This window comes from Mytilus trossulus, chromosome 2 (genome assembly GCF_036588685.1).
Source record: "Mytilus trossulus isolate FHL-02 chromosome 2, PNRI_Mtr1.1.1.hap1, whole genome shotgun sequence".
In the NCBI taxonomy this organism is placed as follows: Eukaryota; Metazoa; Mollusca; class Bivalvia; order Mytilida; family Mytilidae; genus Mytilus; species Mytilus trossulus.
Genome location: NC_086374.1, coordinates 86,812,661 through 86,826,155, shown reverse-complemented (window position 1 = coordinate 86,826,155; position 13,495 = coordinate 86,812,661). Strand labels below are relative to the sequence as shown.

At 31.3% G+C, this 13,495-nt stretch overlaps 1 protein-coding gene across 1 annotated transcript; it reads left to right on the top strand.

Annotated features, from left to right (window-relative positions):
* The first annotated feature begins 332 nt into the window (after positions 1 to 332).
* Positions 333 to 13,077, top strand: LOC134705485 (tolloid-like protein 2). Its single transcript, XM_063564205.1, has 8 exons — positions 333 to 512; positions 6,535 to 6,631; positions 7,564 to 7,685; positions 7,877 to 8,050; positions 8,719 to 8,809; positions 10,448 to 10,572; positions 11,300 to 11,632; positions 12,749 to 13,077. The coding sequence occupies exons 1-8, from the start codon at positions 458 to 460 to the stop codon at positions 12,817 to 12,819; spliced, it is 1,068 nt and encodes a 355-aa protein (XP_063420275.1). The 5' UTR covers positions 333 to 457; the 3' UTR covers positions 12,820 to 13,077.
* Positions 13,078 to 13,495: the final 418 nt, after the last annotated feature.

Below are 13,495 nucleotides of genomic sequence, written 5' to 3'. Positions count from 1 at the left end.
AAGCAAGCAAGTTAGCAAATTCAAAATACAAGATTGATTATTGCCAGGGCTGTTTCAATGAAAACAGTAGTTTTTTTTATGGTATAAATCTTTTTATGAACAAAACTATGAAGCATATGATTAAAATTATTGATGTATCGTCATACCCTAAGAAGCATAATCACAAAATTAATAATTGTTCACACCGCCGAGATCAACACCGAAAAAAAGCCACATAAGTTTTTGCCACCAAAAAAAATCTGATAAAAAGTAACCAAATTATTTATAACAGAAGACAATGATCTAGATAAATATGATATACATATAAGTGACACAAATACCGAACATGTACAATAAATAACCTGTCATAACCGTTATTAACCAAAAAATAATTTACCTACACACACAAAACTAACGGACACTGAATCTAATATTACCTGGGATTCTGTCAGTTGGACCATCAGTACGTGTTAACATCATGCCTACAGTATCACTTGTTTTCGGTTTGATTTTAGGAATATTTGTATATAAAGGTAAGTTGAATAATTCATTTCAAAATTGCACAAAAGACTTAAATAAAGGTCTTTGATTTTAATGGGATTTCTAGTATTGTTGTCGTTATTCCCGACTATAACAGAAATAAACCATTGGTTGTGTACTGATTGAAATTTTGGTCTGAGAAAAAATGCGATGTTCCAATTGGCTTGAACTACCAATTAGTAGTAGATTACTCTAATAAATATAGTTTTTTTGCGTTTTTGTGTTATCATTAGTTCTACTTGTTCTGCTTAGTGCCTATCTATTCAAACGGATTTATGTTCATATTTTGATCTATCACGTTCACCACTGTATCCCAGATTAGAAGAGGGTTGAACACGAACACGTATGTTAACCAGGCCGCATACTTCATGTGCCAGTCTTTGATGACCTAGCTATAGTTGTTATTTCTGTGTCATTTTGGTCTCTTGTGGAAGATTTTCTCATTTGCAATTATAACACATCTTCTTTTTTGTATTAATTAAAGTAAGGAGACTGTAATTCAGCGGTTATAGTTGGTTCATGTATATCTTATACATCATGTATGTTTTTCGTGTTGTTTCCAACGTAAATCTCATTTGAATTATTTATATACATTTGTCATGTCGGTCTCTTCTATATCTTGCTTTACAACATGTTTTTGGTCTTTGTCACAGAGTGTTACGCATCCTTAAGTTTTATATATTCTCATCAGTTCATTTTTTTAATATTTAACACTGAAACACTGATAAATTTAGGAAAACAAATCAGTTTTCTTTGATTCTTAAAAGTCCGATGATTTTTTTCGCTTGATTGCTAAAGTATCATATTTATTAGCTTACATTTTTGCTTAGAACAACGGAAATGAAAAAAAACCTCATATATATACTGAAACAAACACAAGGCTTACTGACCATAAAATAATATGCTGACTACTTCTGCAATTATAAACTGTCAAACATTTGTTTCCTTATACTGATATATTTTCAATATAGAATGCATAATTAATGTGTAAGTGTTATTGATTATGTGTGCCTGTTAGTATCTAACATTGTTTATTAAGGACGTTCGCTACTCTGTTTCCAAACAACAACCTTTATTTAAAAACTGATAGATTAATATATGAATAGAGGAACTAAAATATAAAATGATGGGCCCGTTTGCTTTTTTTGAGACGTAAGTTATGCCATTGAAAATTTGGCGGGAAATGAATTTTCTCTACACTTTTCATACATTTGGCAAACTTTTTCTTTCAAAAACTTTGAACAAATAACAAGGTTTTCTTTAGGATTTTCAATTATGGCTCCTATCATTTATGACATACCTTTCTTGAATTATTTGCTGATTAATTAATATTTTTTTTATATACTAAGGTTCTTACTTCCCGAGGAAAAGTTGGCCTCAGGAGGGTTTGTCGCTTCTTTCTATGTGCCGTGGGCTAAAAAAATCCTCACGTAATGTACTAAGTGATACTCTATCAGGTTATCAGATGAATGTGGGGTAAAACGCACGAAATTAAGAAATTGCATTTTTTTTAATTATTTTCTTGCCTTTGGTGGCTGTGGTTATTATTTTCCTGTTTCTTATGGACATTGAGCTACTTTCGGATTGAACTACTTATAAATCATTGGTTTAGAGTTCCAGGTAAAAACTAGTATCTCAATTGTTTGTAAAACAATTGAAAGGTCTTTCCTGTAAAAGTGATGCTTTCATAATGTACTTTGTACGACCTTTCGTTTGATATACGACAAGCATACCTTCTGAAACTTTTCACTTTTATCACTTAATGACCTCATCCGCCTACATTTTTGATATCGGAATTATTATATATGTAACATAGAGTAGATGAGCTTTCATTTGATATGCGACAACGCCATATTCTAGAAAGTTTGATTTTTGCACTCAATAACCCTATCTTACTAATTTTTGAAGGTCAGGAATTTGCTATTTGAAATGTACACATAATGACCTTTCATTTGATATACAACAACCCTACCTTAAAAGAACATTTATTTTTTGCACTCAATGACCCCATCCAACTCATTTTTGGGAGACGTCAATTTGAAATTTGAAATGTTCGCTTTATGTTCTTTCATTTGATATGCGACAACCTTACCATCTGAGAAATTTGAATGTTTGCACTAAATGACCCCACCCGTCTCCCTTGGATGAAAAGGGGGTTTCAAATTTTCATTTTTAAGTAGAGTTTATTAAGACCTTCAATTTGATATATCAGATGACCCCATTTGACAAAGTGCAAATAATGATGCAATATCAACTATATAAATAGAAATTATGAAACTTACAAAGTCAATGCAAAACACGAAAATTTCAAATTGAATTTTTTAGTGTTTTTTTAAATGGAATGTTTTTGGTATTTTGTCAAACATATAACTATGTCAACCTCTTCAATTTCTTAAACATTTTAAGTGGTAAGCTCTTGATGATTCAGAAATACATGCCTCCGCTCGCAAAACTTAAAACTGCATTATCTCTAAAACGACAATAGATATCTCAAATCTGTTAAATGATAAATGATCTACAGTTAAAGGACAACATTATAGAAAAAGAATTAAGACAATTTTAAAGTTCACTAAGGTCACAATTAATCATCAAATATATGATGCAATACAAAACTTGAGAACCGGAAGTCGTAAAGACATGGGACTATCACCATTCAACTCAGGACCACTTGACCTTTTAAATATCACAAGGTCAAGGTCATAGTATAATGTGAAGGTCAAGGTGAAATTTCATCATGACCTGACATTGACCTCAAATTGAAGGTCTTGAACTACTGATCATCTTTTAAGTTTATAGTAGGTTGATATCTGTTACCTTTAAAAAGATATACACAAAATACTATACTTTTAATAATCATCCCGTTGTAACTTTTGAACAGACGATCGGACATTTTTGGGCTTATTACATAAATTGTAGAGTTCGTCGAGAGGAACATTTTATACGCTGTATGTAGGCAGCAAAGTCTTATCGTTTTCCAAATATGTAAGCTTGAAATTGCAGCGTAATTTTTTTTTGCACTCTGTGACCTTTGACCTTGGGTGCATATTGAAGGTCACATGAATTAAAGATTATTGGTGAAGGTCCCAAGTCTCTACGACTTCCAGTTCTTGCAATAGATTTTTTCTAAAATTGTATACAATTTTTCAAGGGGAATAACTCCTTATAAGGGTTAATAACAAAATGATTGTATATGTTCATTAACATTGCCATCTGTTCCTGTACATGTTGCCGTTTTCAAATCGATTCTATCTCTAACATTTTTTGAGAAATGAGCAAAGGAAAGAAATTGTTTCAAGGGGAAATAACTCTCAAAGGGGATGATGAAATTCTATGCAGCCTCATATGGTAATACATCATGATGAGATGTACCTATTGTAAAAATAAGATCATGATATCTTTAAAAACAACGAGGGGGGGTCATGTTGAAAAAAATCAATAAAAGGGAGATAACTTCTAAAGGGGATGATGAAATCCTACACAGCCTCATCTGGTAATACTTCATAATGAGGTCTACCGATGGTCCATATTTGGTTTTGATAACTCCAATAGAAACGAGGGGAGGCCATGTCAAACAAATGCTGGATGAAAAAAAAAAAAAAAAAAAAAAAAAAAAAAAACATGCGAAAAACAATAAGGTCTTTCCTCACGGAGAGGAAAGACCTTAAAAATTCTGAAAAACGCATTGACGCATTAAGATGAATTATATTTTCATATAAATAATGTCGCATCGTAAGAACAACTATTTTCAATCTTTGCAATGCAAGTTTTTATTTTTTTATTTTTGCGACAACATTTTGACATTTTATAACAGAGTTAATATAGGAAAATTAAAAATACATCTCTTTGAAATATTATCGGAAGTATTTTTTTGACAACTGCATAAATATTATGATACGTGGCCCTTCATTATTTTTCTACAATTAATTAAAATATAAAAACACGAATTTCTAGAATATCTTTATAACTTAAAACCAGTTTTATCTGGTCTTGAATATACAAAAAAATTGCCACAAACAACAAACTAGTAATTCATAAAATTATGATTGACCAGAAATGATAAATTGTAAAGCTTCATCGAGGGCTTCACCCATGTAAAATATATGTTATTTCAGATCAAAGGTGCTCGTTTTGTTCCTTCAAATGCTAAAACAAAAGTAAATCATATTTCTTGATATTTTATGTCAAAGAAGTGTTTATGAGAACTACAATGATAAATGAACAGTAAGATAGCGTTTTAAACCCGAGATATACCAAGATTGACCTGACGTTTAATTACATGACATAAAATAATAGATTTCTCCATGACCTATATTGTCAAATAGCGAAAGTAACTAGTCATATTACATGTCATTTTCACTTTAATGTGAAGGTTCGGACAATTTTTAGTATCATGATGTTTCACATATACAATTGTATATATATAGAGTGAATAGGAGTGATTTTGACCTGTTGTAAGCGACGATTTCGATGTAGTGAATTAAAATTGTATATAAATTATTGTCAAAGAGAGGCGAACGATACCAGAGGGACATTTTTATAAGGCATAGAAAAAAATAGCATTTTTTGTTGAAGAGTTTCATTTTGATGCCTTCTCATCAGTCATCCATACATTTATGCATAACTATTAATAAAATTAACGGTACCAATTTTCTTGCACCAGATGCGCATTTTGACAATACATGTCTTTTCAGTGATGCTGGTGGCCAAAATATTTGAAATCCAAAGCTTATATAAAAGATGAAGAGCTATAATCCAAAAGGTCCAAAAAGTATAGCCGAATCCGTGAAAGGAATCAGAGCTTTGCATGAGGGAGATACATTCCTTAATTTATAATAATTTCTAATATTTTGAAACAGCAAATTTTAATAACACACTAAAAAATCCGTATTTTCATGCCAGTACCGAAGTACTGGCTACTGGGCTGGTGATAACCTCAGGGACTAATAGTCCACCAGCAGAGTTATCGACCCAGTGGTAGTAATAAAATTAACGGTATCAATTTTCTTGCACCAGATGCGCATTTCGACAATACATTATTATTTCGACTCATAGTTTTAACACAATCTAAGTGTTGTCAATAACCCAAACATATCAAGTCAAGGAGCATTCCCAATCATCAATCACAAGTCGAAAAATAAGTCCACAAACATCGCCAAAGAAAGACAAAACAAAAATATAACAAACATTTTTCACAAAAACCATGAAAAAAGTACCGTAGATAATGATTTAAACTGGACAAAGCAAAAAATTAAGATATCATATGTAATATCAAGTAGGATTATCTATATAAGCATGTGCGAATAGTTTATTGTAATACATGTTTTAAATTTACTGTTTTTGTACGATATCGGAAACAGTAATTTGGTAGTTTGCAAAGATAGAAAAACATATTAATGAGGTCAGCTTAAAAGCTATTTGAGAAGCGACATTTTGAAGACGAAAAAACTGACATGAATTATCATTGAGATGGTAATATTTATGAATTAAATGTTTAAAAAACTTTGGAATATTTGAAATACTAAGGATTTTCTACCTCAGAAATATATAACCTTAGCTGTATTTGGCAAACCTTTTAAGAATATTGATCCTCAATGCTCTTCTATATTGTTCTTTATTTGGCCTTTTTTTATCTTTTTTTTTGCATTCGAGCGTCACTGATGAGTCTTTTATAGACTAAACGCGCGTCTGGCGTAAATACAAAATTTAATCATGGTATCTATGATGAGTTTATGAATACATCATCATCAGCAATGTTTCAAATTTAGTAGTTTGAAATAAATTGACGTTAACAAAATATATTACTTATCAGAAGGCTGTTTGTGTGAAATATTTAAACCCTCTTATTTAGAAGAAAAAATACAAACTTATGAAGGTTCTTCTGTTCTTCTGTCTTCTGTCTTCTGCCGTTTGGTGGCCTCCATCATTTCTGATTATTCGGCCACGCATATCACTTTTTCATATCCAATACACAATGGAGTTCTAATACTAGTAACAATATTGTTTTTTATGATACAGGGAATTGTCAATGCGGAAACAGACTTCCAGTTACACTGAAATCATTCCAGCCAACTATTATAACGTCGCCAGGATTTTACAATGGTTCATATGAAGCGTGAGTACAAATCATAAAGTTTTGCAATGTAGTTTTTTTTTCATTTGAGAGTTGTTAAACCTTCATCAATATCCCAATCTTCTTTAAATCAAATCCTTGTATTGCTCTTGTTCTGATATGTGCCAGACATATCAAAACAAGACCAAATCAATGATTTAGTTTTAACTAGATTGTCAATTTCCCCGATTATAATTCTAAATGTTTGACTGTCGATTATGCAAACAAATGTTTTCATCATTTGGAACAGATATTCAGGAACATAATTAGTATTCTTATCATTGGAAAAGAGTAAAACAAAAGTACAAACTTCAAGCTAAATTCAAAAAGGGGTAGTCCAAGAAAACTGACAAGATGGAACGCTATCAACAGAACAGAACAAGTGAACAACAGAAACTCTGTTTGAATTCTTATCGTGGAAAAATTAAAACTTGTACATTTTAGACATTTTAATTTTGCGAATTGTGTTCAATAGGCTATTACATATTCTGCGTACAATCGAAACTTCTTAGAATAATAGCGTGAAAACAATCGAAACTCTTATACATACATTTTTATCGAGGAAACAATCCAAACTCTACATTTCATCGTCGAAAAAATAGAAATTCTTACATTTTTATCGTGAAAACAATCGAAACACTAACACGTTATTGAGAAATTATCGAAACATACATTTTATCGTTCGAACAATCGAAATAATTTAATTTATATATCATTTTACCTACACCGGCAAATTATGCTCATATGACATGTGAATTTCAAATGAATTTCAAGTAAATTGAATCTCATTTGAATTTCTCACGTCAATTTCACGTAAACTTTACTTATTATTTCGTTTGTATGAAATGTACGTGCTTTTTATTTCGGCATCTAGGAGTAATACTTTTGATGTGCATAATTATGATGTATTAGGAAAATGTTTTTCTTTTTTGTAGGAACACTACATGTTCGTGGATTATCAAAACTGTAGCAGACACACCAGCTGACATGAAAATACTTCTGCAGATAGATATTTGGCAAATGAAGTGCCCACGTGACTATGTGCGAGTATATATAGGTGATATCATTATACCTTCAATAAAGCCTAAAGTAGTATTCATGTAATCACCATTTTAAGGCACACCTTTATAAAATTATTTACAGTTTTCAGGAAAGATTTTCCATAATATGAATGAAATCATGGCAACAAAATAAATTTGTTGCCAATATTTAAATGAAATTATTCATGGTACATTTCTTCTTTTTAAGGTGAAAGTTCTTCTGGTTTAACAGTGTTTGACGAATTTGATTGCAAAACCGGCATCAATTCAACTAAACCTATACTGGTTACTGGTGCGGTGTATGTAGAGTTTAAGTCAGGCGACTTTGAATTAGACCCAGGAATTGGATTCATGATGAAGTTTCTCCCAGCACACGATTCATGTAAGTGTTGTTATACGTAGATCTATATGGCAGCTTTAATTAAAATTAAAAAAAAAGTTTGGGAAAGTTCAAATGTCGAATAGCATAACAATAATAATGTGTAAACGTAATAACGGGATGCATTCTTCCAGTACTATACGAGAATCAAATACTTACAGCAGAATGCATTGCGTGTGTAGATAAAGGTAGAAACTTTGGTTATCTTGCTTGTTAGGTGAACTGTGAAGTCATTATTAAGTTTGGTATACTACCCTATTTTTAGAGTAGTCTAGTCCAACAGACATATAGATTGGTTTTCTGTCAGACTAGTCTACTTTTAAAGAAGGGTAGTTTACATACCCTAATACTGACTTCACGGTTCAGCTAGAAAGCAAGCTAACCAACGATATTACCTTTACCCACACACCCAATGTAAATATATATCAATGTTTGTATCAAAACGGAAGGCAAATGAATTAAACTACATTATGACTTATATGTTCTTATATCATATAAAGCTTTCAAATATGTCCTTGTCTCAATGTTTTCAATAAATACTGTTTTTTTTTATAAGTGAATTATAATTTATTGTCATGCTTCTGTTGTCAAAAGGTACCAATTTTATAAGAATATCCTGTATAACGGCCTTTGTGATTTAGTTTTCAACCAATCATTTACCGGTATTTTAGCTGGCACCGGTTGTCAAAGAACACAGAAGTTGTTAGCTGAGGAAACCGAAAAATATATAACCAGTCCAAGATTTCCTGATGATTATCCTTTGTGAGTTACTCATCTGTATTTTATTACTGTAGTACATACAAATCTATACTCTCACTCTACACATACCTGTTTATTATATCATATGCATATACCAAAAATCCTTTTTTTGTTTTAGCTTCGACAGTTTTTTCATCAACGTGACTTTGTAGAGCATTACGGTATATCTTTGTCAAAGATGACCATCTGTGGTAGAAAAAATAGGTTTCTTGGCCTCATTCATGCTATGATTTGGTCGTTAAATAGCTGTGAGGAAAAAAACCCTTGTATTTAGTGGACAGTTAATGGGCCCATGATAGAGCAGACTATTTTCCTTGGAATTTGGTATTGTTGTATTTCAACTCTTTACCTTATCCTGCCTGCAATCAGTCACTATAAATACATGTGTCTTGTATACAAATAAAGTTTTGCTTTACTTGAACAAATAAAGTCTACGATTTCTCAAATACCATGTTAAACAAACGATTATATGACTATTTCTTGTTTAATAAAAGATCATATGTCTATTGTTGGAAATTTATTTGTACGCGCCACAAAACAGGAGAACAGCTTGGCGAGCCTCGCTTTTTGTCCTGTTTCTAAAGCCCATACAACTGAATTTTATATGTTCAGCAATGTACATATATTGTATGTACAATTACGTCGGATAGTAATTGAACATAAATAAAGACAACAGTAGTATACCGCTGTTTGAAAGTAATCAATCGATTGAGAGAAGACAAATCCGACATAAGGTAAAGGAAAATTATTACTACACTTATATTGTACAGAAATTGATCAATGCACGTTTTGAACAAGACGAGTATCAATGTTGGTCGTGGAATTTATAACTACCCTTTTGGAGGAAATGCGTTAAAGTGCCTTTATATTGTAGTGTAGTGTTTGAGGACTATTTGTGTCTCTCTGTCTTTAAAACGGGATAACACAAGTGACATTTTCATCATGCAACGTCATGTTGTAAATTTGGTCAATTGTACGGGTATAAGATTAATTTACTTAAGACAACAATAGTATACCTGTGATAAAAAGTCATAAATCGATTGAGAAAAAAACCCTAACAAGTTCGGGTTACAAACTAAAACCGAGGAAATCACATCAATTATAAGAAGAAAACAAGGGAACAACAGGAACACTGAAGTGCAACAAAAACAAACACTAACACACATAGAAACGAACTATTTGATAACATTTTCCATATTATATTCCTGACAGAACATTTGAGGAAAACATGTTGGGTTGAACCTGGTCAAATGGCTAACCAAACATCATTATTACAATGTTAAAATTATGGCTAAAATTACAACACTTTGTCACAGAATACCGTACACATATACGCAAAAACTTCAATCACAGAAAAATAATAATGTAAACATCATGATCAGCACAACATGGCAACCACAGAACAATAACACACATATCCCATCAACGACAGACACCACACAATATCACAAACAATGACGCGACTACTGGTAAGTCGCTACATTTGTTGTTAAAAATCACCATCACCACTCATATGGACATGTAAATAACATATGCCACAAGAACATTAGTTTACTAACCAAGGGTTTTAAATTTCAAATACCAGATATCAATTCACGAATTTAGAATCTCTAATCTTTATAAATGTTATATTTCCAACAGGAATAATGATTGTAGCTGGAATATAACAGTAAATGGAACAAATTCTGTACAGTTAACTGTGTATTTGCTGGATGTTGACCAAAATGATAATTGTTCTTATCACCGGTTACATATAACTACAAATGGTTAGTTGTTACTGTGTATGACCGTAAGGCTATTGTGTTTTACTTGAATATTCTGACAAATATAGATTGTACATTTGATATGATTCAAAAATTAATCATAAACGATTTATTTTAAGTAATGTCTCGACACTAAATATAAAAAAGAAGATGTGGTATGACTGCCAATGAGACAACTATCCACAAAATACCAAAATGACACAAACATTAATAATTATAGGTCACCGTACGGCCTTCAACAAGTCCAGAATAGTACAAACGTGCCGTTGTTTGAATATTTAGAGCTCTTTACTATCTTTTAAACAGTTTTTCACATAATATGCAAAGCCAAGTAATTATTTGGTTGTTAGCAGCATTGGCGACCAATTAACATTATAACGTCTGTCTGAAAACAACCTCCTACCCATTGAGAATATAAAAAAACTACTTTTTTGGAATTCACCTTTCAGAGACTTTGTTAGAGATGTATAAAACACGGATAGCCATTACTCGAAATGGCTGTGTCTTTACGTTTTTGAGAAATTAATTGGTATTTGTAAAAGTGTCGAGTGGGTTCTATACTATATATGTATGCTCCACAAAAAGAATATCTAAAACGGTATAATAAAACTGTACATGCATGTCAAATGACAAATATATATTTAGATTTTTAAAAATTACCATTAAAATTATTGGAAAAATCCAATGTTTGTCAAAGGTAATGAAGTAATGTTATTAATTTTGTTTTTAGATTCCAGTACAGTATTATGTGATCGTAGAGAATGGGACAGAAAACAGATTGTTGGTGAATCTATTAGCATTACCTTTAAAACTGACTCGAAGAACAGGAGAGCTGGATTTCTGATTGGGTATAAATCCGTACTTGTAACAACCACCACTGCTGTTATAACAGATGCCACTACATCACAAGTTACTATCCCACCACAGTACTGGGATTATTGGTGGCCAGAAAACAAGCCGCTTACAGATTATTACTACTATGACTACGGATTCAACCCAAGCGTCGTAGTGGACCCATTTCCTACATTCCCTACAGCAGCCCCGCTTACAACAACGCCAATGAGTAAGATTTTGTTTCTATGAGATTAGTTTAGAACGTTAATACTGCAAGTCACCCTGGAATAAAATCAGTTCATTAGTCTGTACTTTGATTCTGTCGTGATATCATTTATTAAATTAATTTCTTAAAATCTACTTCGATATATTTAGATATTATAACGTAAGTATTTTAAGGTTTTAACTCTCTGTGTCTGGCAAAGTTGACCGCATCATTTAACTATTTTAGTTTAGAGATAAAGCTCTTCAAGTATTTAAAATTATACAAATTTTTGGTAAATCCTTAAAAGCGCATATTACCCACAAAAGAATAAATAAAAGTGTTCTTTTCATACTACACGTACAAACAAAACACCAAGTTCATAAATATCGTACGCTAAGTGTAAAATATCGACAGATATAATGCCTACCCATGTTTAAACCAGCATACTAGTATAGCATGACATGAAGGAATTATTTCTTAATCATTGCTATTTCGATGAAGCGTTTAAAACTATGTTTATATTTGATTCTTCAGTAAAAATAAAAAGATATATTTTTTTGTCAACACGAAATCGCATGTGAGGATAATGTAACCATCATACAAGAATCTAAAACGCAAACTTAAAGGACATTTAGAAAACAAAAAAATGACAACATATTGTGTTATGGTTCCAACTTAAAAGTTAGAAATATAATTTTTTGACAGACTAAAGACAAAAATGTGCATTTTGAATAAAGTACACCAAGTCTAACCACTTACAATATTTTATAAAATTGAGAAATGAAATGGGAAATGTGTCAAAGAGACAAAAACCCGACCAAAGAGCAGAAAACATCAGAAGGCCACCAATGGGTTTCAATAGGTCTGTCAAAAGTTGCAGTAATAGTGGCAAACTTATAACAGGTGTATTCGATACAGAGGTGATCTCATTTTTAATATAATTTTATTTTATTGTGCATGGAACACACATACTAGATCAAGAACCATTGTGATTTTAATTGAGATATACACTTGAAATCATTTGCAGGTCTTTGTATGTTTAATGTAACTTGATGTTGTCTTTAAACAAAATTTAACACCAGATTAACCTTATTTTGTTATACAAGAGTCTTTAGTAACAAATATATTTTTTTTGATCAGTGCCACAGATGCCAAATACAGGATTCTGGGATAATTGGATTTCACCTTTATTCTACTACTGGATGTTTTGAATATGTTTCATTCCCAAAGTCTACATCATTGATGGAAGAAACATCCATTACTTTCTCAGCAAGATTAAGCTCTTACACTAGCAAATGATTTCTACAAAAGTTCTGAAAGGAACGCTTTGTCCATAAAACCATTGTTTTAGAAGAGTAACTTGTTATTGTTTTGTAAAAGTGATATAACATATATACTATATCAATTAAGTTATTGTTTTATATGATTATCATGAACTATTGAAACGCTTGGTATCGTATATATGACATAAAGATCATAATTATTTGCTATGAAATTTTCCTATTGATTAGTATTTTTTTTAATTTTTTGTTTTATGATTTCGAAATAATATTGTAAACAATTGAATTCATTGTACATACATTTATATATATATATATATATATATAATAACTTAATTTTCGTTCATTTCTTTACAATAAAATACAAAGCCTATGAAATATTTTCTTTCATATTGTTTCTTTTATGTAGTAAACCTGTTTATTCAAATATAGTTGTATTCTTCTGTTCTAAGACGGTCATTCTGTTTTGGCAGTTTACTTTGAAGTTAGTTGACATGTTTTATATGTCCCAGTCATTTATTTACTTCTTAAAGAGCTGTGTGTTGCTCTTGCTTAAGCTATATATGTTGTTCTTTGTGCTTTTCAAATTCCAATGTTTGTGTTGTTT